Genomic DNA, 27,324 nt, shown 5'->3' on the forward strand with positions numbered 1-27,324 from the left:
TTAAATTGCTAAAGCTTGAGGTTCACTTATTCTGCAAGTCAAAGTTCTGATTCTTAAGAAAAGAACTTCCTTTTTCATTAGTAGAGTCTGCACTACGTTTTGAATCTAGCAACCACATGATGATAATAAGAGATAGATTAGCCTTCACAATAATGGCAATATGCACATCTTGCACTTAAATGCCATCTAAGTTATATTTGAGACCTGAGTTGGAAAGGTAAAGGAGATATTGAAGTAATACAATTGTGGAACAAGAAAATGGATCTTATACCTGAGTACAAAACTAAATTATAAGAACGTCTAGTAGATGGTTTCCTTGTAGCTAAAATAACTTCCTTAAGCAAAATTTCGTAAGGTTTGAAACTTCAAGCAATACCCTCTCAAATTATCTTCAGAACCCAGACGTTCTAATGTTGGGTGACAATTGGAAGTGTATTATCTTCACCAAATTAGAAAGGATTGTTGGGGATGGGATGGATCTGAGTAGTCAAAGGCTAAGGCCTGATTTTTATGAAGGTTGCTGTGGAATTCTCTGCTGGCCTACTCTTGGTCTAGGTCTTGAATTTTGATTCTGACTTGAAGACTGAGGTGGTTGTGTCCACTGTCTACTGCAAGAGTAAGGATGAAATTTTCTTCTCAAAGAAAAGTAGACTTGCTATTTCTCTGGGCAGACTGATCTCTAGTTATTGTGGTTCTGAGTATTAAACAGTGATCCTTGATTGCATACACTGCTTCCTTGACTTTGCTGCCACATATTTTCACCCCACCTTATCATGTACATCCTCTTGAAGATCTGACATCTTGAGCTGTGCAATATATCTAAAGCCTGATATTCAGCACCACCTAGCCATGTAAGTAGGGACTTATCCAGCTAAGTGGCAGTGTTTTAATATTCAGCTGCACCCAGCAGTCACCATTTAACTAAAAACTATCTGGCTAAATAGTTAGCTGGATAAGTGGTAGGTACGACAGAGGTGTTCCAGAAAGGAGCTGCTCATCCAGCCAACTTACCTCCTCATTTATCAAAATGCTCTATGGGCTTATCGCATGTGAAAACGCCTTTAATGCATACGCTGGCACCATATCGTACGGTGCGATGCAAATCCGAAAAAGAGGAGGAGTTAGGGGCGGGAGTGGGCTGGGTTTACCATTTTGTGAAGCCCTATCACACGGCTGTTATCAGGTAGAGAGTCCATCAAGCTTGGTTGAGAGAAAATTGCACAAATCTCATGTTTGGGTGAGTGTCCTCACTCCGAGGTTCATCAAATCTTCACAAGAGAGCACTATTCTGTTCGTACGTCTCACTTTGAATGTCAAAGTGGCCCCTAACCCCTACACTAATACATAAACCTCACCTCGAGTTACTAGGTGGCCCTCCCATAGGGATATAAATGTTACGGTTGTGAACCCTTGGGCCGGCTGAGACGGTAGATGGAATACTGTGGGAACCCACAGGAAGCATCACAGCCTGGAGGCGGCGCTGAAGAGACTCTGGAGATGACTTCACCACTGGAAGCCCGAGGTCCCCCTGGGAGGAGCCTGTAGGAACTCGGGCCTCTTGGACTTAGGCGGGACCCTATGCAACCAAGGAGCCAGGCAGCGTCCGGAGAGGTAGACGGAGAGGATGACTGGACCCAGGAGGCTGGAAGAGTCTTCACCCTCGGAAACCCGCAGCTCCCCCGGGAGGAGCCCGAGCCGCTGGGACTTAGGAGAATCCTCTGGGCCAGCAAGTACCGGATACCTGAGGTGGTGGAAGAAGCCGAAGTCTGAGTCCAAGAGCGAAGCCGGGTCAGAAGCCAGAAGTCAGAGGACGAACCAAAACCAGGAGCGGAAGCCAAAGACGAAGTCAGGAGAAGAACTCGGAGTCCAATGCAGCAACTGGAGACACAGAGGAACTGTGTGAACCTCGTTGCAAGGGTGGAACCAGACTGCTGGTGCTAACCTTTAAAAGGAGATAGAGCAGCTTTTAAACTAGAACAAAGTAGAAAGCCGACAGTCACTCAGCAGTGCATGGTTTGGAGAGAGGTATCTTCAAAGGATACTAATGATGCATTAGAATTAGGGCATCCCAACAGTGAGGTTCCAATAATTAGAAAAATAGTCCAAGTGCCTGTAACTAAAAACTCACCTGAGCTAAAAAATTCTAACTTATCCCTATCAATTAAAAAGCAGAATGAAAATACAAACAAAAAAACTGTGAAATGTTTGTATGCTAATGCCAGAAGTCTAAGAAGTAAGATGGGAGAATTAGAATGTATAGCAGTGAATGATGACATAGACTTAATTGGCATCTCAGAGACATGGTGGAAAGAGGATAACCAATGGGACAGTGCTATACCGGGGTACAAATTATTAGGGATGTGAATCGTTTTTGAACGATTAAAATTGTCAGATAATTTTAAAATCGTTCTAAATCGTTAGAGTGCATGATACAATACAAATGCCCCCGATTTATCGTCAGGGGCATTTGTATTGTATCGTTAAATAGGGCACGGGAATTATTTGGGGGAGGGCGGGAAAACCGGCACACCAAAACAACCCCTAAACCCACCCCGACCATTTAAAACCAATTCCTTACCCTCCCCCACACTCCTGAACCCCCCCAAAATGTTAAGTTACCTGGTGGTCCAGTGGGGGGGGGGTCCCGGCGCGATCTCCCGCTCTCGGGCCATCGGCGCCATTTTGGCTGCCACTAATTAAAATGGCGCCGATGGCCCGATAAAAAAAAAAAAACTCACCCGGCCCTTTAAATCGACCCCCCTTAGCCTCCCCCACCCTCCCGACCCTTTTTTCTTAGGGAGGCCCGCGCCGCTAAAAAAAAAAACCCACCCGACCCTTTAAATTGACCCCCCAAAACCTTTTAAAATTACCTGGTGGTCCAGGGGGGCCTAGGGGGGCCTCGGGGAGAGATCCAGGGGGGCCTCGGGGAGAGGAGAGATCCAGGGGGGCCTCGGGGAAAGATTTCCCGTTCCCAGGCATCAGCTGTTCTAAAAAAAAATGGCGCCGATGCCCCTTTGCCCTTACCATGTGACAGGGTATCCGTGCCATTGACCGGCCCCTGTCACATGGTAGGAGCACTAGATGGCTGGCGCCATCTTTAAAGATGGCGCCGGCCATCTTTACTCATCAGCCCCTATTATACTATAATTTTAAAAGGTTTTGGGGGGGTCGGGAGGGGTGCGTCGATTTAAAGGGTCGGGTGGGTTTTTTTTTTAGCGGCGCGGGCCTCCCTAAAAAAAAAAATTAGCGATGTGAATTGGAATCAGAAACGATTCCAATTCACATATCTTAACGATCAGATTTGTCCCCCCCCCCCCCAGCCGAATCTAATCGTTAAGACGATCTGGCACACGATTCACATCTCTACAAATTATATCGCAATGACAGAGAGGAGCACCCGGGAGGAGGTGTGGCGCTTTATGTCCGGGATGGCATAGAGTCCAACAGGATAAACATCCTGCATGAGACTAAATACAAAATTGAATCTTTATGGGTAGAAATCCCTTGTGTGTTGGGGAAGACTATAGTGATAGGGGTATACTACCGTCCACCTGGTCAAGATGGTGAGACGGACAGTGAAATGCTAAGAGAAATTAGGGAAGCTAACCAAATTGGTAGTGCAGTAATAATGGGAGACTTCAATTACCCAAATATTGGCTGGGTAAATGTATCATCGGGACATGCTAGAGAGATAACATTCCTGAATGGAATAAATTATAGCTTTATGGAGCATTTGGTTCAGGAACCAACGAGAGAGGGAGCAATTTTAGATCTAATTCTCAGTGGAGCACAGGACTTGGTGAGAGAGGTAACGGTGGTGGGGCCGCTTGGCAATAGTGATCATAATATGATTAAATTTGATTTAATGACTGGAAGAGGAACAGTGTGCAAATCCAAGGCTCTCGTGCTAAACTTTCAAAAGAGAAACTTTGATAAAATGAGAAAAATTGTTAGAAAAAAACTGAAAGGAGCAGCTACAAAAGTAAAAAATGTCCAAGAGGCATGGTCACTGTTAAAAAATACCATTCTAGAAGCACAGTCTAGATGTATTCCACACATTAAGAAAGGTGGAAAGAAGGCAAAACGATTACCGGCATGGTTAAAAGGGGAGGTGAAAGAAGCTATTTTAGCCAAAAGATCTTCATTCAAAAATTGGAAGAAGGATCCAACAGAAGAAAATAGGATAAAGCATAAACGTTGGCAAGTTAAATGTAAGACATTGATAAGACAGGCTAAGAGAGAATTTGAAAAGTTGGCTGTAGAGGCAAAAACTCACAGTAAAAACTTTTTAAAATATATCCAAAGCAGAAAGCCTGTGAGGGAGTCAGTTGGACCATTAGATGATCGAGGGGTTAAAGGGGCACTTAGAGAAGATAAGGCCATCGCAGAAAGATTAAATGATTTCTTTGCTTCGGTGTTTACTGAAGAGGATGTTGGGGAGGTACCCGTAATGGAGAGGGTTTTCATGGGTAATGATTCAGATGAACTGAATCAAATCACGGTGAACCTAGAAGACGTGGTAGGCCTGATTGACAAACTGAAGAGTAGTAAATCACCTGGACCGGATGGTATACACCCCAGAGTTCTGAAGGAACTAAAAAATGAAATTTCAGACCTATTAGTAAAAATTTGTAACCTATCATTAAAATCATCCATTGTACCTGAAGACTGGAGGATAGCAAATGTAACCCCAATATTTAAAAAGGGCTCCAGGGGCGATCTGGGAAACTACAGACCGGTTAGCCTGACTTCAGTGCCAGGAAAAATAGTGGAAAGTATTCTAAACATCAAAATCACTGAACATATAGAAAGACATGGTTTAATGGAACAAAGTCAGCATGGCTTTACCCAGGGCAAGTCTTGCCTCACAAATCTGCTTCACTTTTTTGAAGGAGTTAATAAACATGGGGATAAAGGTGAACCAGTAGATGTAGTATACTTGGATTTTCAGAAGGCGTTTGACAAAGTTCCTCATGAGAGGCTTCTAGGAAAAGTAAAAAGTCATGGGATAGGTGGCGATGTCCTTTCGTGGATTGCAAACTGGCTAAAAGACAGGAAACAGAGAGTAGGATTAAATGGACAATTTTCTCAGTGGAAGGGAGTGGGAAGTGGAGTGCCTCAGGGATCTGTATTGGGACCCTTACTTTTCAATATATTTATAAATGATCTGGAAAGAAATACGACGAGTGAGATAATCAAATCTGCAGATGACACAAAATTGTTCATAGTTAAATCACAAGCAGATTGTGATAAATTGCAGGAAGACCTTGTGAGACTGGAAAATTGGGCATCCAAATGGCAGATGAAATTTAATGTGGATAAGTGCAAGGTGATGCATATAGGGAAAAATAACCCATGCTATAATTACACAATGTTGGGTTCCATATTAGGTGCTACAACCCAAGAAAGAGATCTAGGCGTCATAGTGGATAACACATTGAAATCGTCGGTTCAGTGTGCTGCGGCAGTCAAAAAAGCAGACAGAATGTTGGGAATTATTAGAAAGGGAATGGTGAATAAAACGGAAAATGTCATAATGCCTCTGTATCGCTCCATGGTGAGACTGCACCTTGAATACTGTGTACAATTCTGGTCGCCGCATCTCAAAAAAGATATAATTACGATGGAGAAAGTACAGAGAAGGGCTACCAAAATGATAAGGGGAATGGAACAGCTCCCCTATGAGGAAAGACTAAAGAGGTTAGGACTTTTCAGCTTGGAGAAGAGACGGCTGAGGGGGGGATATGATAGAGATGTTTAAAATCATGAGAGGTCTAGAATGGGTAGATGTGAATCGGTTATTTACTCTTTCGGATAGTAGAAAGACTAGGGGGCACTCTATGAAGTTAGCATGGGGCACATTTAAAACTAATTGGAGAAAGTTCTTTTTTACTCAACACACAATTAAACTCTGGAATTTGTTGCCAGAGGATGTGGTTAGTGCAGTTAGTAAGCAAAATTGCTTACCTTGTAATAGATGTTATCCCAGGACCGCAGGATGTAGTCCTCACATATGGGTGACGTCACTGACGGAGCCCTAAGGCGGGAAAGCTTTCTGTCAAAGTTTCTAGAAACTTTTGACTGGTCCTGTGAGGCCACTGAGCATGCCCAGCATGCTATGATATTCTCTGCCACAGGTGTCTCTCTTCAGTCTCGTATGTAGCTCTAAGCTTTAGCAAAAATTAAAATAATAATAAATTATAAGGCCCAACTCCGTGGGGTGGTGGGTGGGTTCTGTGAGGACTACATCCTGCTGTCCTGGGATAACACCTATTACAAGGTAAGCAATTTTGCTTTATCCCAGGACAAGCAGGATGCTAGTCCTCACATATGGGTGAATAGCGAGCTAGAGGCTGAGTCATGTTGAATTGAGGTAACAGTGAAGTATTGTTGTTGAACGAGTCAGCCGAAGAACATAGTGGTTTGGTTGTAGAAGGAGTTGGGATTAAACTGGAAACAAGTTCTTTAAGACAGATTGTCCATAGGCTGAATCTTGTCTTCCTTCTTTGTCCAAACAGTAATGAGCTGCAGAGGTGTGAAGAGAACTCCATGTTGCTGCTTTGCAGATGTCAAGGATTGGCACTGAACGAAAGTGTGCTACTGAAGCTGACATTGCTCTTACTGAATGTGCTTTTACTCGCCCTTGGAGAGGAAGGCCTGCTTGTTCATAACAAAATTGTATGCAATCTGCTAGCCAGTTGGATAGAGTATGTTTTCCCACTGGTTTACCTGGTTTGTTTGGGTCATAGGAAACAAAAAGCTGACTGGATTTCCTGTGGGCTGCAGTGCGGTTGAGATAAAAGGATAAAGCACGCTTACAGTCCAATGTATGCAAGGCTCTTTCTCCTTGATGAGAGTGAGGCCTTGGAAAAAATGTAGGTAAAACAATGGATTGGTTCAAGTGGAATTCCGTGACTATTTTGGGAAGGAATTTTGGATGTGTACGTAGAACCGCTCTGTCATGTAAGAACTTAGTAAAAGGTTCATATGTAACAAGTGCTTGCAACTCACTAACCCTTCTAGCTGATGTAATGGCTATGAGGAAAATAGTCTTCCATGTAAGAAATTTTAGGTCAGAGGAATGTATGGGTTCAAAAGGAGAACGCATAAGCTTTGATAAAACCAAATTGAGATCCCATGGTGTGGCTGGGTGTCTAATTGGTGGTTTGAGGTGAGTTAAACCTCTCATAAACCTGCTGACAAGAGGTTGTGTGGAAATAGGTGCATCCGCTACCTGGTTATGGTAAGCAGAGATTGCACTTAAATGTACTCTTACAGATGAAGTCTGGAGACCAGATTCTGAAAGATGGTATAAGTAGTCTAGTAAAGAATTTGTAGTGCAAGTGAAAGGATTTATGTTATTTTGCGTGCACCACAAAGTGAATCTTTTCCATTTGAAACATAGTTCTTCCGTGTGGAAGGCTTGTGTGAAGCTATAAGCACTTGAGATATATTGGAGGAAAGATTGAGTGGTTGTAAGATCAAGCTTTCAACATCCATGCTGTTAGGGCTAGGGATTGGAGGTTGGGATGGCGCAACCGACCCTGATCTTGAGTTATGAGAGTGGGAGCTACTCCTAGACGAATGGGATCCCTGACTGAGAGGTCAAGGAGTGTGGGAAACCATACTTGTCGAGGCCAATATGGGGCTATGAGTATCATGGTCCCTTTGTCCTGTTGTAGCTTCACTAGAGTTTTGGTTATGAGCGGTATCTGAGGATACGCGTAGAGTAGGCCTGAGTTCCAAGGGCGAGCAAATGCGTCCTTGGCTGGCCTGTTGTTCAAGTTGTATAGGGAACAGTAGTTGTCTACTTTGTGATTCAGATGTGATGCAAAGAGGTCTACTGCTGGATGTCCCCAAAGTTGAAATATCCTGGTCACTACTGAGGGATCCAGGGACCATTCGTGTGGTTGGAATTGACGACTGAGTCTGTCCGCCACTACATTGTGAATGCCCGCCAGATAAGTGGCCTTGAGAAACATGGAGTTGCTCAGGGCCCAACTCCATATCTGAGCTGCCTCTTGACAAAGGAGGTACGATCCTGTCCCTCCTTGATTGTTGATGTACCACATGGCTACTGTGTTGTCCGTTTGGATCAGAACAGTCTTGTGTGTAAGGCAGTCCTTGAAGGCATGTAGAGCATAATGTATAGCTCGAAGTTCCAGGAAATTGATTTGATAGGTTGCTTCGAGCTTTGTCCAAGTGCCTTGTGTTTGATATTGTCTATATGGGTTCCCCAACCCAAGGTGGATGCATCTGTGGTTACAGTTACTTGTGGAACTGGTTGTTGAAAAGATAGGCCCTTGCGCAAATTGTTTTTGTTTATCCACCATAGTAGAGAAGAACGTAGTTGGTGGGTTACTTGAATTTGAATATGCAGTGGTTGAATGGCTTGGATCCATTGTGATCTTAAAGTCCATTGTGTTATTCTCATGGCTAGGCGTGCCATGGGTGTAACGTGAACTGTAGAGGCCATGTGGCCTAGTAAAGTTAGAAACTGGTGAGCTGTTGCTTGTGTTTGTGAGCTGAGCCACGTTGCTAGCAGTGAGATAGTTTCTGCACAATCTTCCGGTAGAAAAGCTCTTGCAAGGTTGGTGTTCAAATCTGCTCCTATGAATTGAAGCAGTTGTGATGGTGTGAGGTGGGATTTTTGATAATTGATCAGGAAACCCACTGAATGTAGTGTTGTAATTGTTTGATTGAGGGAATCGAGAGCTCCTTGTAGTGACTGACTTCTGATGAGCCAGTTGTCTAAGTATGGGAAGACATGAGCCCCTTGTTTGCGTAGATGTGCTGCTATGACTGCTAGACATTTTGTGAACACTCTGGGTGCAGAGGCGAGTCCAAAAGGGAGTACTCTGTATTGGAAATGTTGATGACCCACTATGAAGTGCAGGTACTTGCGATGAGGAGGGTAAATTGGGATGTGAGTATAAGCATCCTGAAGATCCACAGAACAAAGCCAATCTCCTTGTTGAAGAAGAGGAAGCATGGTGCCTAGGGAAACCATCCTGAATTTTTCTTTTTTTAGAAATTTGTTGAGATTTCTGAGGTCTAGGATGGGCCTTAGGCCTCCTGTTTTCTTTGGAATGAGGAAGTAACGGGAGTAGAATCCTCTTCCCTTCTGAGAATGGGTCACTAACTGTATTGCTCTGATTTTCAGAAGGGTGGATAATTCTGTTTGTAGAAGAATTAGTTGAGACTCTTGTTGTGGGATGGCTCTCGGTGGAAATTCTGGTGGAATTGACAGGAAATTTAGCTTGTATCCTTGAGCAATTATAGAGAGCACCCATTGGTCTGTTGTTATTGTTTTCCAGTGAGTGTAAAAGTGGAATACTCTTCCTCCTACTGGAAATTGTGTGTGAGGATTTAAAGGAGTGGCTTGTTCCCTGGGCGGTATCTCAAAACCCAGAGGCAGGACCAGTTTGAGGTGGAGGTTGAGTACGAGGTGCCCTGGGTTGCCTAGTTTGGGCACGTTGCTGCTGAGGCCTAGTGGATCCACCCCTAGATGTTTGGGTGTAGTATCTGCGTGGCCTATAGTAAGGTCTCCTTGTTTCTCTGCGGGGAAGTCGACAAGGAGGCTGTGTGGAAGGATCCTGAGGTATTTGAGACAATTGACGCAAAGTCTCTGTGTGATCCTTCAGTTGTTGGACTGCCTCTTGAACTTTTTCTCCAAACAGGTTATCTCCCTTGCATGGAAGAACAACAAGTTTTTCTTGGACCTCAGGCCTGAGGTCAGAGGCCTTGAGCCATGCATATCTGCGTGCAGCGATACCCACAGCTGCAGTCCTGGAGGCAGTATCGAAACTGTCGTAGGCCGCCCTCACTTCATGTTTACCTGCTTCCAGGCCCTTATGTATAATGGCTTGTGCAGGTTCTTGAAGCTGTTCAGGTAGAGATTTTGTAAAATCCTCCATCTGTTTCCATAAATTTCTCTGATACTGTGTCATGTACAGCTGGTATGCAGAGATTCTGGAGTTCAGCATAGAAGATTGATAAATTTTTCTTCCCATAGAATCAAGGAAACGATGATCTTTGCCCGGTGGGGTGGAGGAATGAGGGCGGATCCTTTTTGATTTTTTCTGGGCAGATTCAACTACCACAGATTGATGTGGCAGTTGTGCCTTTTGGTATCCTGGAGCTGATTGTACTAAATAAGATGAATCCACTCTCTTGTTTACAGCTGACACTGTGGATGGGTGCTCCCAGATACGGTGTTGTAGGTCTAAGAGCACCTCGTGTATTGGGATGGCCAAAACTTGTTTTGGGGGATCCACAAATTGCAGGACTTCTAAAGTATGTTGTCTTGAGTCCTGTTCCGCTTCCAATTTAAAAGGAATGGTGTCTGCCATATCCTGTATGAAATTAGAGAAAGACAGGTCTTCAGGTGGGGACTTCTTTCTGGACTCTGGAGGTGAGGGGTCCGACATGAAGTCCTCTGAAGAGGATTCTGTATCTTGGCTATCCCAGGATTCCTCTTCTTCCTGTCTGTGAGTGGATTTTGGTGGAAAATGTAGACCTGATGGACCTGGTAATGGGTCATCAACAGGAGGAGGTGGAAAAATGTGCTCTCCAGGTTTTTTGGGCAAGGTGTCGATGACATCTTGGTATCTCTGAAGTAGACGTTGAAAAAATGGTAGGTCACGAACCTCATCTTCATCCATCGGTGTCGGCCTCGATGGCACTGATGTTGGCCTCGACGTTGACGTCGAGAGCGGCCTTTTTCCCGATGGAGGCGGTAACATGGGCATCGATACGGTAGTAGTCGATGGTAGTTGCGCATAGATCGACGTCGATGTGGTGATTATCCTTGGTGTCGACGTCGACTCTTCTATTGTTCTTGGCATCACTGTGGACACCGGCATCGGCAAAGTTGCCGGCATCGATACTGGAAGCATCGGCATCGACGAGCCCGTCGGAATTAGCTGTTCCCTCAAAGCCTGTGATATTGCTTGTCTGATGATATCAGACAATTCCGGCATTACAACTGTTGGTACCAGAGCAGTTGTAAGCAGTGGCGAAGGCTGAGGCATTGGATCTGCTGCAAGGCCCTGCAGGGGATCAGGTGTCGAGATCGGAGGATGAGGCCCAGACCCCGAGGTTTCCTCCGAGCGTGGCCGTTTTGCCGTCGACGGATTCCGGGATCGCTGATTCAGTCGTCGATGACCTTCGATGTCGATGCCTATGTTTCGACTTTTGCGGGTCAACGGATTTCGTCGATGTGGACGAGGAGGACGAATGATCTCCTGACGGTCCCGGGGTGGATTTTTTAAGCAGCAAGCGCTTTGTCGCTCCGGCCGGAGACGATTTTGATGACGTCGAAGGCGATGGTATTAACTGAAGGTGGAACAAATGTTCCATCTTTTCTAGTCGAGATTTTCTTGTTTTCGGTGTCATCTCGGCACATTGCGGGCAATTTTGTACGTCGTGTTTTTCACCGAGACAGATTACGCACTCGAGATGCGGATCGGTTAACGACATCTTACAGGCGCATACCGGGCATTTTTTAAAATCGGTAGCCATGTTGCGATCGACGGCCGTCGAGGCAAAAACGGAACTTTGTGAGAAAATTATTTTCTCCAAAGGAGAAGAAAATGAGACCGAGGTACTCACCAGCCGGTGAAGAAAAAACCCCTTGAGAGATTGTGACAGAGAATATCTGGTATGTATTACTGTTAAGTCACCGAAGTATTGAGAAGTTCTCAATGGCTCCTACACCGCGATGCGAAATGCAGCGCAGAAAGACGAAGACTGAAGAGAGACACATGTGGCAGAGAATATCATAGCATGCTGGGCATGCTCAGTGGCCTCACAGGGCCAGTCAAAAGTTTCTAGAAACTTTGACAGAAAGCTTTCCCGCCTTAGGGCTCCGTCAGTGACGTCACCCATATGTGAGGACTAGCATCCTGCTTGTCCTGGGATAATAGCTGTGTTTTAAAAAGGATTGGATAAGTTCTTGGAGGAGAATCCATTAGCTGCTATTAAGTTCTCTTAGAGAATAGCCACTGCCATTAGCAATGGTAACATGGAATAGACTTAGTTTTTGGGTACTTGCCAGGTTCTTATGGCCTGGATTGGCCACTGTTGGAAACAGGATGCTGGGTTTGATGGACCCTTGGTCTGACCCAGTATGGCATTTTCTTATGTTCTTAGGTGTAGCTGCAGCTGCTGGGTTTAAATGGCCCAGCAGTGTCTGACATCATCAAGGGCTGTTCCCGGGTTTCCCCGCACTGGCCCCTTTAAGGCTGAAGCCCCAGCGCGCGCACGCGCCTAGGAGTCGGGGCCAGCCGCGGATCCGTGCCAGCATCTCTCTAGCAGGGAGGACGCCGTGAAGGGCCGCGTCTTCGGCCTGGGAGGCCGGAAGGAAGGCGTTCCTGCGGCCGGATCGGCCGCGTGGTGAGTGCAGGTCCCAAATCACGGCCCGGGACCGTAACAGTACCCCCCCCCCTTATGCCCCCTCCCTGGAGGCCTGGGTTTACTTGGGCGATCTACATGGAACTGACGAAGGAGATTTTTATCCAGGATATTGGAAGAAGGCTCCCAGGAATTCTCCTCTGGGCCGTAACCCTCCCATGAGAGGAGGTATTCCCACCGGTGGCGGTGGAATCGAACGTCCAGCACATCCTTCACCGTATAGGTGCCGTCGGTTTCGGCCTCAGTGGCGGTGGGTTCTGGAGGCTTGTCATGAAAGGTGGAGAGCACCACAGGCTTAAGCAGGGACACGTGGAACACGTTGTGAATCCGTAAAGTGAACGGTAGTCGTAGCCGGTAGGATACAGCCCCCACTCGTTCCGCCACAGTAAATGGACCAATATACCTGGGGGCCAGGCGCATGGAAGGAACCCGTAACCGGATATTTCTAGTGCTCAACCAGACCTTGCTCCCTGGGAGGAGAACTGGGGCCGGGCGCCACAGTCTATCGGCGTACTTCTTTGCCTTGGCAGACGCCAACCGGAGTTTTTCTTGGGTAGAGCTCCAGAGGTTGCGCAGTCGTCGAGCCGTGAGCTGCACTGCGGGTGATGGCACTATCAGAGGTATTGGCAAGGGGGGCCGAAGGGTCTTTCCGTAGACCACCTGGAATGGAGAGAGGCCGGTAGCAGAGTGTTTATGGCGGTTGTAAGAAAATTCTGCCCAGGGTAATAAGGTGACCCAATCATTTTGGAGGTCTCCCACGAAGGCCCGAAGGAAGGTCTTAAGGGACCGATTAGTGCGTTCGGCTTGGCCGTTACCTTGGGGTGGAACGCCGTGGTCAGGTCGAGTTGCACCCCGAATTTCCTGCAGAGGGCTTTCCAGTATTTTGCCGTAAACTGAGGGCCCCGATCGGAGGTTATATGCAGAGGGAGTCCATGCAGGCGGAAGACATGTTGCGTGAAAAGGCCTGCCAGCTCTGGCGCAGAGGGTAGTTTAGCAAGTGGTACAAAATGGGCCATCTTAGAGAACCGGTCGACTGTGACCCAGATCATGGTCTTCCCTTCGGAGGCAGGTAGATCCACAATAAAATAGGTGGACAGGTGGGTCCAGGGCTCGGTAGGACTGGGCAGGGGCTGAAGGAGTCCTCAGGAGCGTCCTTGCGGAGGCTTCTGCCTGGCTCATGTAGGGCAGGAACGGACGTAGCTGTGGACATCTTTCTTGACTTGGGGCCACCAGTAAAACTCGGTCAGTAATTCCAAGGTCCGTGCTACTCCTGGATGTCCTGCGGTCAATGAATCATGGGCCCATGCTAGTTCTTTCCTACGCAGGTGAGTAGGGACCACAGCCTTGCTGGCGGGAGCTACCTTGGAAGCAGCGAGGAATACCTTGGCAGGATCAAGGATATATTGGGGTGACGTTGGTGTATCCTCTGCCTCAGCGGTGCGGGACTGGGCGTCTGCCCGGATATTCTTGGAGGCTGGTCAGTAGCGGAAGACAAAATTAAATTGGGTAAAGGAACAGGGACCACCGGGCCTGCAGGGGTTTGAGGCGCTGGGCGTGGCACATGTGCTCCAGATTCTTGTGATCGGTATACACAACCACTGGGTGTTGAGCCTCCTCCAGCCACTGGCGCCATTCTTCGAAGGCCATCTTTATGGCCAGGAGTTCTTTGTCTCCGATACCGTAATTTCTTTCTGCAGGTGAAAATTTCCTGGAGAAGTAGGAGCACGGTAGTGTTTTACCGTTACCAGATACTTGGCTCAGGACAGCCCCGACTGCCACGTCGGAGGCATCGACCTTCATCAGGAACTGGCGTTGGGGATCTGGGTGTTGGAGGCAAGTATCTTCCAAAAATGCTTCCATCAGGGCCGCAAAGGCCTGGCGTGCTTCTGGTGACCATTTCCTTGCGTCCGCCCCTTTTCTTGTAAGTGCCGTGAGAGGAGCCACCTTTCTGGAGTAGTGCGGGATGAATTGCCTATAGAAGTTGGCGAAACCTAAGAATCGTTGGAGCGCTTTTACTCCTATGGGTTGAGGCCAGTCTCGGATGGCGGATACCTTTTCTGGGTCCATCCTGAACCTCGTAGCTGAAACAATGTAACCCAGGAAACGGAGTGACTCTTGCTCGAAGAGGCATTTCTCCAACTTAGCGAACAAGCTATTCTCCCTCAGAATCTATAGTACTTGTCTGACATGTTGACGATGATCCTTTAGCTCATTAGAATAGATCAGTTCATCGTCTAGGTAGACAATAAGAACATAAGAACATAAGAAAATGCCATACTGGGTCAGACCAAGGGTCCATCAAACCCAGCATCCTGTTTCCAACAGTGGCCAATCTAGGCCATAAGAACCTGGCAAGTACCCAAAAGCTAAGTCTATTCCATGTAACCATTGCTAATGGCAGTGGCTATTCTCTAAGTGAACTAAATAGCAGGTAATGGACTTCTCCTCCAAGAACTTATCCAATCCTTTTTTAAACACAGCTATACTAACTGCACGAACCACATTCTCTGGCAACAAATTCCAGAGTTTAATTGTGCGTTGAGTAAAAAAGAACTTTCTCCGATTAGTTTTAAATGTGCCCCATGCTAACTTCATGGAGTGTCCCCTAGTCCTTCTACTATCCGAAAGAGTAAATAACCGATTCACATCTACCCGTTCTAGACCTCTCATGATTTTAAACACCTCTATCATATCCCCCCTCAGTCGTCTCGTCTCCAAGCTGAAAAGTCCTAACCTCTTTAGTCTTTCCTCATAGGGGAGTTGTTCCATTCCCCTTATCATTTTGGTAGCCCTTCTCTGTACCTTCTCCATCGCAATTATATCTTTTTTGAGATGCGGCGACCAGAATTGTACACAGTATTCAAGGTGCGGTCTCACCATGGAGCGATACAGAGGCATTATGACATTTTCCGTTTTATTCACCATTCCTTTTCTAATAATTCCCAACATTCTGTTTGCTTTTTTGACTGCCGCAGCACACTGAACCGACGATTTCAATGTGTTATCCACTATGACACCTAGATCTCTTTCTTGGGTTGTAGCACCTAATATGGAACCCAACATCGTGTAATTATAGCATGGGTTATTTTTCCCTATATGCATCACCTTGCACTTATCCACATTAAATTTCATCTGCCATTTGGATGCCCAATTTTCCAGTCTCACAAGGTCTTCCTGCAATTTATCACAATCTGCTTGTGATTTAACTACTCTGGACAATTTTGTGTCATCTGCAAATTTGATTATCTCACTCGTCGTATTTCTTTCCAGATCATTTATAAATATATTGAACAGTAAGGGTCCCAATACAGATCCCTGAGGCACTCCACTGTCCACTCCCTTCCACTGAGAAAATTGCCCATTTAATCCTACTCTCTGTTTCCTGTCTTTTAGCCAGTTTGCAATCCACGAAAGGACATCGCCACCTATCCCATGACTTTTTACTTTTCCTAGAAGCCTCTCATGAGGAACTTTGTCAAACGCCTTCTGAAAATCCAAGTATACTATATCTACCGGTTCACCTTTATCCACATGTTTATTAACTCCTTCAAAAAAGTGAAGCAGATTTGTGAGGCAAGACTTGCCCTGGGTAAAGCCATGCTGACTTTGTTCCATTAAACCATGTCTTTCTATATGTTCTGTGATTTTGATGTTTAGAACACTTTCCACTATTTTTCCTGGCACTGAAGTCAGGCTAACCGGTCTGTAGTTTCCCGGATCGCCCCTGGAGCCCTTTTTAAATATTGGGGTTACATTTGCTATCCTCCAGTCTTCAGGTACAATGGATGATTTTAATGATAAGTTACAAATTTTTACTAATAGGTCTGAAATTTCATTTTTTAGTTCCTTCAGAACTCTGGGGTGTATACCATCCGGTCCAGGTGATTTACTACTCTTCAGTTTGTCAATCAGGCCTACCACATCTTCTAGGTTTACCGTGATTTGATTCAGTCCATCTGAATCATTACCCATGAAAACCTTCTCCATTACGGGTACCTCCCCAACATCCTCTTCAGTAAACATGATGGAAGAGTTGAGCATTTCTCGAAGCACTTCGTTCTTGAGGTGTTGGAAGACTGTGGGAACGTTGCATAGCCCAAATGGCATTACCAAGTACTCGTAGTGTCCCTCCCGGGTATTGAAAGCAGTCTTCCATTCATTCCCAGGACGGATGCGTACTAAGTTGTACGCCCCATGAAGGTCCAGCTTGGTAAATACCTTGGCTCCCTGCAGACCGTCAAGGAGTTCAGGAATCAAGGGTAACAGATACCGATCCCGCCGGGTGATGCTGTTCAGGCCCCGGTAATCTATGCAGGGTTGGAGGGACCCATCCTTCTTCGCTACGAAGAAGAACCCGGCTCCAGCCGGGGACTTGGAGGGTCGAATGAATCCTTGGTCCAGGTTCTCCCGGATATAGGCGGACATGGCTTGTGTCTCCGAAAGGGACAACGGGTATACCCGTCCCCATGGCGGCGTGGTACCTGGGAGCAAATTGATCGCAGTCGAAAGGGCGATGCTCCAGGAGGATCTCGGCCTTCTCTTTGGAAAAGACATTGAGGTAGTCTTGGTAATGCGAAGGCAGGGCCAAGGGAGTCGTCAGGAGAGGTACCGGTGGTTGGGGAACGGCGGCTAAACAGGAGTTGAAGCACGATGGCCCCCAGAACGCCACCTGGAGGGTATCCCACGATATTACAGGAGCGTGCTTCCGCAGCCAAGGGAGCCCCAGGATGACCGGGTGCATGGATCTCTCTAGGACGAGGAACGAAATCTCCTCCACATGCAAAATACCAGTGCGGGTATCGATGGTTCCTGGTAGAAGTCTCCCCTGAATGGAGGACACCCGGAGCGGGGGGTCTTTGGGGTTGAACCGCAATCTGGAGTTGCTGAACCAAGTCTTTGAGGATGAAGTTTCTCGCGGCTCCAGAGTCGACCAGGGCTAGCGTATCGAACTCTCCTTCGGGAATGAGTAATGTCACCGGGACCATGCACGGGGAGGCAGAGGTTGTGTGACCTAGGGTTAGCTCCCCTACTGTCCCTAGGTCCGAGCGTTTCCCGGACATTCGCTACAGTGGGCAAGGAAGTGGCCCTTGCCAGCACAATATAGACACAGGCCCAGGGACCGACGTCTTCTCCTCTCCTCTTGAGAGATAGGCCCCCGGCCTACCTGCATGGGATCGGGATCTTGAGCCCCCGGAGAGGCAGACGGGGAGTGCCCGCTTTGGGAGGGAGTGGTTCCAGAGGTCCCTGGCCTATGAGCTGACCTCCTCTCCCGGAACTGGCGTTGGATGCGGCGGTCCACGCGGTCTGCTAGATCAATGAAATCGTTCAAGTCATCCGGGAGATCTCTGGCCACTAATTCGTCCTGAAGTCTTGGGGAGAGACTTTCCAAAAAGATACAGTGCAAGCTATCGCTTCCCCAATTCAGTTCGGCGGCGAGAGTCTGGTAGTCCACAGCATGTTCCGCCAAAGGCTGGTTACCCTGACGCAACTGGAGCAGTTCTGATGCTGCAGTAGGTCTGCAGGAGGACTCATCGAAGATCCGCCGAAAGGCGGTGACAAACTGTACCAGGTTGTCCAGGCGGGAGTCCTGACACTCCCAGAGTTTGGAGGCCCACGCCTGGGGTCTCCCATCCAGCAGGGAGATAATAAAGTTTGTCTTGACCTGATCCGTCGGAAACTGAAGCGGAAGGAGATTGAATCGAATATAGCACTGGTTCAGGAACCCTCGGCAAAGCTTCGCGTCTCCTGGGTACTGGCATCTGTATGGGTGCTATTGATCTGGAATTAGTCCCAGCTCCAGGTATTGGGGAACTGGAAACAGCGGCTCCGCCAACGCGGTCGGCTAATCCCTGTACTGTCGCCATCAGGGAGTCGAGGCAGGTTTGCTGCTGTTGCAGCCTCTGGGCAATACCCGGGATGATTTCAAGCCTGCAAAATCCGCCGGTTCCATGGCCTTGCAAACTGTTACGGTTATGGACCCTTGGGCCGGCTGAGACGGTAGATGGAATACTGTGGGAACCCACAGGAAGCGTCACAGCTGGGAGGCGGCGCTGAAGAGACTCTGGAGATGACTTCACCACTGGAAGCCCGAGGTCCCCCCGGGAGGAGCCTGTAGGAACCCGGGCCTCTTGGATTTAGGCGGGACCCTATGCGACCAAGGATCCGGGCAGCATCCGGAGAGGTGGCCGGAGAGGATGATTGGACCCAGAAGGCTGGAAGTGTTCACCCTCGGAAGCCCGTGGCTCCCCCGGGAGGAGCCCGTGAGAGCCCGAGCCGCTGGTACTTAGGAGAATCCTCTGGGCCAGCAAGGACCGGATACCTGAGGTGGTGGAAGAAGCCGAAGTTGGAGTCCAAGAGCGAAGCCGGATCAGAAGCCGGAAGTCAGAGATGCAAACCAAAGCCAGTGGACGAAAGCTGAAGACGGAGTCGTGGGACGGAGCCAGGTAGGAAGCCAGAAGTCAGAGGAAGAACCAAAACCAGGAGCGGAAGCCAAAGACGAAGTCAGGAGATGGAAGCCGGGTCAGAAGCCAGGAGTCAAGAGTCAGGAGAGACGAACTGGAGTCCAACGCAGCAACTGGAGACACAGAGGAACTGTGTGAACTCGTTGCAAGGCGAGGTGTAGCTGCAGCTGCCGGGTTTAAATGGCCCGGTAGCATCTGACGTCATCAAGGGCTGTTCCCAGGTTTTCCTGCGCTGGCCCCTTTAAGACTGAAGCCCCGGCGCGCGCCTAGGGGGCGGGGCGAGCTGCGGGTCAGTGCCAGCGTCTCCCTAGCAGGGAGGACGCCGCAGAGGGCCGCGTCTTCGGCCTGGGAGGCTGGAAGGAAGGCGTTCCTGCGGCCGGACCGGCCGCGTGGTGAGTGCAGGTCCCGGGGCACAGCCCGGGACCGTAACAATAAATACCTATCTAGTGTGAGGGCATTATGGCTAGTCTCTCTCTCTCTTTCCCCCCCCTCAGTGGCCCTGGTAGTAAACATGGTCCCCCCAGTGGTTGTATGTAGGAAATACCACGTTCTGGCACTTCTATCAAAGTGCGAAAATGGTATCGCAATTTGCGGTAACTTAGCTCTTCGCATAGGTATTACTGCAAAATGCAATAAACTACCTATTACCATAAAACACGCCCCTTTTTCTATCGCATGTAGTATTTAGTGCATTTTGATAAATTCAGGCCTGAGCCAGATAAGTGGTGCTATTCATACTTATTCACTAAAAAATTAAAAAACTGGTACAATATGCGATAGAAATTGTAACAAAAAATAGAAAATAATCACATATAGAGATGAGTAAGACAAAGTGTTAAACCCTCATCCGTGAGCACTTGCACACTTACGCAACGAGTCCTCAGGCACCTGCCAAGCAAACCAACCCCCCCCCCCCCCCCCACCCACTGGGTATCCATTACATGCTGGCACTAACCCCCCCAACATAGATGGTGTCAGGGGGTCCTTGTCACTCCACGTTCCTGCAATCCCTGCATCTCCACATTCAGTGGACAGCTTCTTAATACCCACATCCCCCTCCCACAACTGGAAAGCCTCTCTGGCAGCTGAAGCTCTGGGAACCCTTCACACCCCAAAATAACTGGACTATTAGGCCCACTCTAAGTACGAGGTGAAAAAGCCTCAGGGGCGGGGGGTGGAAGGTGTGCATTACATGCAGGTGTCAACTCATCCCGAAATGTTAGACTGCATATTTGAGGTGTGATGCTGGCAAATTTCACACCCCTGCCCCTCTCTCAATGCAAGATATAAACAATGAGCGGCCTAGGGGGAATGTAAGAGTACTACCCGTGAGCCCATTCATACAGCAGCCCATAATGTCATCTCTCTGAGGCACCCCTTCTCAAGAGTGGAAGCACTGGATCACTGTTGTCCAAAGCCAGTGTGCACACACTACCTGCTCTGGGGTATACATTGGTGTGGTAAGGGAGGGACCTATGCGTGCAACAGCACCTCCAGACACTGAGACTGATAGAGGCTAACACAGCACGTCACTCACTGAAATGCACACTGACACACATATCTATTGTGTACCTGTAGCACTTCATGCATCTACACATGGCCAATGTGTATGTTCCTGGACTGTTTGTCATCAAACATCATTGATGTCTGTGACAGCCTAACCCTAACTGCTAATATAGAAACATAGAAATGATGGCAGAAGAAGACCAATAGGCCTATCCAGTGTGCCCAGCAAGCTTTCACACTTATTTTCTCATTCTTATCTGTTACTCCGACCGCTGAGTTCAGGGCCCTTATTGATAACTTTTTTGATTCTAATTTCCTTCCACCCCCACCCATTGATGCAGGGAGCAGTGTTGGAGCTGCATCAAAGTGAAGTATAAGACTTAATGTTTGAGGGTAGTAACCGTGTATCGAGCAAGTTATCCCGAAGTTTGTATACTCATACTGCTCAGATCAATGCCTTGTTAGGTAATGAAGGAGTCTGAGTCCATACTCCGCACAGATTATCTATACCTGCCCGCATAAAAGACATCTGTCAGAGGCATATATGAAATGTATTTTGTCTGAGGTACTGACATGGCACTAAAGTGACAAACACCACATGAGGCACAGCCTAGAGGAAAACAACTCTTCCAGCTTGCCCACAAGTCCTGCCAGCCATGTGGATCAGCAAGGACCTGCAACCACAAATCCACTGAAAGGTGGGGAGTGACCTTGGAACCGGAACAATCTGCAAGCTGTTCGCCCCAGGAGTACTTAGCCTATGTGTTTTAAGGGTGGCCACAGATAGCATTGGACTGTAAATGATACTAGCAATCGCTACAAGCAAACTACTCTGCATATTTTCTGGGTACATACATACATATAGCAGCACCACATGACTATCCATGAGCTATAATGGCCAAGGGCCTTGCAGCACCCTGATATCTCCATATCTGACTAAGGCTACCTGTGACGGGTCAGTCGACACAAAGAGATTCTAACATTCCTTAGCGATGGGTTGTATGACATAAACCTTTTCTTAGGAGAGATGTGAGTTTTCTTAGAATCATTAGAAACTAAACTATCACGGCGACATTTCAGAGGTGACTGGAAAATAGAAGTGAAGGCAGGACACCATCTGATTCCCAATCCTGCCTTCAAAGAGTCAGACCTGCATTCTTGTGTAGCCTCCCTGAGAAGCTAACCGAACCAACATGACATCCTAATGGCCAAGGCCTTCACTTTCTGTATATGATAATTGACAAATAGCCTAGGTAGGTATAGCAGGGTGCATCTGTGTATGGGTGCATATAACCACCAAGAGGTATGCTAGCTTGAAAGGATCAGTGAGCATTGTGGGAATGATATCATGTCGCACAGGCTCTTTACCCAAGGTTGTAAGTGAAGGCCTGCTAGGTGAGCACCCTGATGTCAGCAGTAGGGTTGCCAACTGCCTCCCAATTTTCAGGACAGGTTGATCCAGTCCTGGTTTTAACCCATTATATGCTGGGACTTGTTCTAATTTCCTTAGGGGTAGATTTTAAAAGAAGCGCGATCAGCCTACTTTTGCTTGCGCATCAGACTCAAGCAAAAGTACGCTGGATTTTAGTAGATACGCGCGGAGCCGCGCGTATCCACTAAAATCCTGGATCGGCGCGCGCAAGGCTATCGATTTTGTATAGCCTGCGCGCGCCGAGCCGCGCTGCCTCCCCCCGTTCCCTCCAAGGCCGCTCCGAAATCGGAGCGGCCTTGGAGGGAACTTTCCTTTGCCCTCCCCTCACCTTCCCCTCCCTTCCCCTACCTAACCCACCCGCCCGGCCCTGTCTACACCCCCCCCTTACCTTTGTCGGGGGATTTACGCCTCCCGGAGGGAGACGTAAATCCCCGCGCGCCAGCGGGCCTGCTGCGCGCCGGGCCGCGACCTGGGGGCGGGTACGGAAGGCGCGGCCACGCCCCCGGGCCGTAGCCACGCCCCGTACCCGCCCCCAAAACGCTGCCGACACGCCCCCGGAACGCCGCGACGACCGGGCCCGCCCCCCGACACGCCCCCGACACGCCCCCCTCCGAGAACCCCGGGACTTACGCGAGTCCCGGGGCTCTGCGCGCGCCGGGAGGCCTATGTAAAATAGGCTTCCCGGCGCGCAGGGCCCTGCTCGCCTAAATCCGCCCGGTTTTGGGCGGATTTAGGCGAGCAGGGCTCTGAAAATCTACCCCTTATTGCATTTCCTAGGAAAAGCAAGACTACAGATACCTGCATGCATGGATTGAATCAACATGTCCTGTAAATCTGGAGCCAGTGGTAACCCTAGTCAGCAGTGGCTCCGAAACTGCTGAGGCAGTGGTGTCAGTTGTGACTTGGCATACCCATGTAACACTAAGCCTCCCCAATACAGGTGCCTAATTTCACATGCACAAATTTCTTAGCTATGGAATGAGGTTGTAAAATGGGAACACTGTCACTGAAACCTTAAACTGTCTATCTATACCTATAGGCTGTGCCTTTAAGCTTCAGAGCTAATTGAGATTTATAGTATTTCTAGAGCAGTTACTCTCCATGCTCGAAGCCCAGCTGGGGTCCCTTAAGGGCTAGGACGGGGTCCACTGGGAAGGCCCACCAAGCCAAATGCCACTAGCTAGGCCAAGCTATATACACTGGGGCGGATTTTCAGAGCCCTGCTCGCCTAAATCCACCCAAAACCGGGCGGATTTAGGCGAGCAGGGCCCTGCGCGCCGGTAAGCCTATTTTACATAGGCCTACCGGCGCACGCAGAGCCCCGGGACTCGCGTAAGTCCCGGGGTTCTCCGAGGGGGGCGTGTCGGGGGGCGGTCCCGGTCGTCGCGGCGTTTTCGGGGCGTGTCGGCAGTGTTTTGGGGGCGGGTACGGGGGCGTGGCTACGGCCCGGGGCGGTCCGGGGGCGTGGCCGCGCCCTCCGTACCCGCCCCCAGGTCGCGGCCCGGCGCGCAGGAGGCCCGCTGGCGCGCGGGGATTTACGCCTCCCTCTGGGAGGCGTAAATCCCCCAACAAAGGTAAGGGGGGTATAGACAGGGCCGGGCGGGTGGGTTAGGTAGAGGAAGGGAGGGGAAGGTGAGGGGAGGGTGTTAGAGGATTCCCTCCGAGGCCGCTCCGATTTCGGAGCGGCCTCGGAGGGAATGGGGGTAGGCTGCGCGGCTTGGCGCGCGCCGGCTATACAAAATTGATAGCCTTGCGCGCGCCGATCCAGGTTTTTTAGTAGATACGCGCGGCTCCGCGCGTATCTACTAAAATCCAGCGTACTTTTGTTTGCGCCTGGAGCGCAAACAAAAGTAGGCCTATTCGCGCTCCTTTTAAAATCCGCCCCACTGTGTTGGCAATTGTACACGAACTCTTGTGCGACACATGCTTTTTCTAGTCTCACTATCAGGCAGAACACGTAATACCAGCCACATGCATTTGATGTTATCTTTACTATGACTACTGTTTTTCAAGTACAGTCTACTGCTCCATTGTCAAGAGGAATCCTAAGTAGGCATACATGTTTTCTGTTACACACTGATCCAAACAGAGAAGCAGTGAGAGAGAGAAAGTTGATAGAGAGGTGAATAGCAGCAAATACTCTAGTCCTCTCTTCCCTGGAAGGGGATGGGGTAGGTGAGGCCTAACAGGCAAAGTAGCATTGCATAAGGTTTTGCTGAAGATGGCTGCCACTCAGCGTGGTGTCCTTGGCTTGTGGGGGTGCACAAAGGGGATCTGGGGGTAGATCCGGAAGTATCTTCTTTGGTAGTCCATGGCATAGATGAGATTATGGAAGACACAGCAGAGCAGCACTATCTCCTACTTTGAGTGGGGCATACATTAAAGCTCCACCTGTTTTGTCCAAACAGCAAAATGTACGTTTGAGAACTACGAAGGTGTGTTTGATGACATTCGTTTAGAACATAAGGCCTCGTTGTACTGGCAGAAGAAAATAAATATTTTACTTTAAGCTCGCTATATTTCACCTTAAGCTCCTGGAGAGATTTTTCAACATTCCAAACAATTAGACATGTCATGAGAAAGATCTAGCAAAAATAAAGGGGTAAGAGAGATAACGCCATTAATCATAGTAAAAGCAGAAGGGTGTACTCCAAATGATCTCTACAGTCTGAAAAATATTATGCAAAAGTATCCAGAAGTTTATTTCATTATTTATATAAACTGGAATGCAAGAGGGACACGGAATCCATTCTTGCATTCCAGTTTATCTAAAGAACTAAATAAACTTCTGGATACTTTTTGCATAATATTGTTTTAACTGTATAGATTACATGGGAAACATCTAGACATCAGAGTCACTCCATGTGAAGATCTAAAATGGACGTTTTATGTTTGCAAAGCAAACATACTTTAAAGGGGGATTAATTCTATCTAGATCCTTTGAGAGACATGGCACCAAGTTCAAAAATTATATATATTTTTTTTGGGGGGGGGGCTTGAAAAGAATAAAGAAACAAATGAAAACTAAAGAAAAAACAACATTAAAACTAAAAACTAAAAATAGAGAGGCATCTGAGGAGAGAGACAAAGAATATTCTTTAATGATGGAGGAAGAAAATAGACTGAGGGGCTCATGCAGCAGCAGCTGCACAGATACATCCATGCATGCTCAGAATGAGTTTAAAAGTTTCTGAGCTTGGACAAGAGCGCGTTCCATGTGGTATCACCCATATACAGTGGCTGTATTTGTCCTGTTTGTCCATGGAGAACATAATTATGCACAAATATCAGACTTTCCCTTGTGAAAACTTCTATCTACGCTGTACTTTTTACCTGCAGACATTTCCACCTGCTTTTCTATGGGTACCTTTTCACTGAAATTAATGCATATAAATTTGAAAATGCAAACTATGGGCCTGATTCCTCAAGGCATTTTCCCAAAGACACAGAATGGGCAAAATGCTTTAGTGAATCAAGTCATATGTGTGTACTTTTTCTCCCCTGACTTAAACATGCCCCTGGGAATACCTCCTCTTGATGTGACTAAAAGCATGTGTGCTGTGGAGACTTTTAGCCTCACCGAAGGAGCACAATTTTCAGACAGCCAATTAAAGTAAACTGCTTTTTACTGGTGTAAATTGCCCATTCCATGTATCACTGTACTGATGAGTCTCAGCACAATTGCACCCTCATTTATTTACATCTATAATGGGTAGAAGTATTACAAGAACAGGGCCATTCAAAAAGCTTAAACACAAATATTTTCATAGAAATTATGAAGTCTGAGACAAAAGAAGGATGTAATGAATTTGTGTTAACTACCAACTAACTTACCTAATTAATATTGTTACATTGCTAGTTTAACTATCATCTTGTTCAAAATTAAATCTATTTACTGTGTATTGCCCATTTCATTTGTATATTTACTGTCAATAATATTTGCTGCATTAAAAACTAGTGTATAAACATTTTGAATAAATTCTTAAATAAGGACTGTTGCATGCTCACACCAAAACCACCACACCACTTAGATTCAAGGTTGTTTGCACAAGAAATCTTTGAAGGTCTTGCTCATCATGCACGTTGATCAGGCTAGTTAAATGTTGTGGTGTTTGTACAGTGGCCCTGTAGCAGCTGGATACTTACTTAGAGGTACACTCTCTGCACTTAGTCCACCAAACAGGAAAAGCTGATCATCTCCTATGGCAGTCAAAGTATGCCATGACCGACCTTTAGGTTTTTCACCATTAACATGGATCCTAGTCAGTGAATGGAAAATAAGGAAAAAAGTCTGTCAATGAACTTGTACAAATAACTGACTGCACTCAAGGACAACTGTGGCAAACCTGATCAACTCAGAAAAGAAAGGGATGGCACAATGAACTCCAGGGACTAAGGCAGAATAAAGGCATTTTCCATCAATAAACTACTGTATCACTGTCATAATGTTGTTCAAGCATTTATTCTGCATTAAAATCCTTTTTACAAAGTCTTTGAGGCCAATATAATAAGCCACAGTAAAATCATTGGTTAACGCTCATTAACAGAAGATTTTACAGCAGGTGTTATCTGCATGAAAATGCCTCTTCAAACCCAGTGTTTTGCGGTAGAGAATACAGATGAATTACCATTGCTGGTAAAGCATCAGTGTAACCCTGCTTGTAATGCAAGGTTAAATGATATGAGCCATGATGCTCCCCACACTCTGTCCCCCTCTCCAAGGCAGAAGAAAGACCCTTACCCATATCATTTTCTTTCCCATAAACAATTGAAGCAACAGCAGCCACTACAGGCTGGTCCCTTCCCCACCAAGAACAGTGACCCCTCCCACCGAAGACAGCAGCCTCCCTGAGGACAGCAATCTCCTCCCCATCCCGAGTATGATGACAGAATGCATGAAGTCACCTGATACCATTTCTTCAGCCAGTACCAGTAGGAAATGAAGAAGTGTTCCTTCTTGCACCCACTACATTTCCTGGATCACATAAGGGGAAGCAAGGAGTGGATTTTGGCCCAGGGGGACAGTGGGAAGCTACTATTACTGTATTTACTTGGGGGGGGGGGGTAGTATGGAGAAATTAATTCTTACCTGATAATTTCCTTTCCTTGTCCAGCCAGATCAGTCCAGACTCATGGATTTATGCCTCCCAAGCAGCAGGAATATTGGGAGTGTCTATCTTGACCTGCTATCTGTCAGACCATAACCAATTGAGCTGGAAATGGACTTATTGCACATACTGCTGGTGGGAGCGTTCTTAGTGGCTAAATCTTTCGATTCTGGGGCAGGAGGATTTTAAGGCTATGAATGCAGAAGAAATAAAGACATTCCAGGAAATACATGCTATGGCTGACTGCAGCCTGGTTGTCATATAGGAAACTATGAAAGCAGTTCTGCATGGCAAGATTACTAGTTATATTAGTCACTACAAAAAGCTGAGGGAGGCCAGGGAGAGGTCGTTAGTGTGAGACATAGCATGGTTGGAGTATCAGCACAAGCAAGGGGGGGTCAAA

The 27,324-nt window shown here is 47.5% G+C and overlaps 1 protein-coding gene across 1 annotated transcript in view; it reads right to left on the bottom strand.

Annotated features, from left to right (window-relative positions):
* Window positions 1-27,324, bottom strand: part of KLHDC1 (kelch domain containing 1) — a 300,634-nt gene that overhangs the window by 103,800 nt on the left and 169,510 nt on the right. Inside the window, exon 10 of the mRNA XM_029597434.1 lies at window positions 25,960-26,072. Within this exon, the coding sequence (XP_029453294.1) occupies window positions 25,960-26,072 (113 nt within the window). The remainder of the gene's footprint in view (window positions 1-25,959; window positions 26,073-27,324) is intronic.

This window comes from Rhinatrema bivittatum, chromosome 4 (genome assembly GCF_901001135.1).
Source record: "Rhinatrema bivittatum chromosome 4, aRhiBiv1.1, whole genome shotgun sequence".
Lineage (NCBI taxonomy): Eukaryota > Metazoa > Chordata > Amphibia > Gymnophiona > Rhinatrematidae > Rhinatrema > Rhinatrema bivittatum.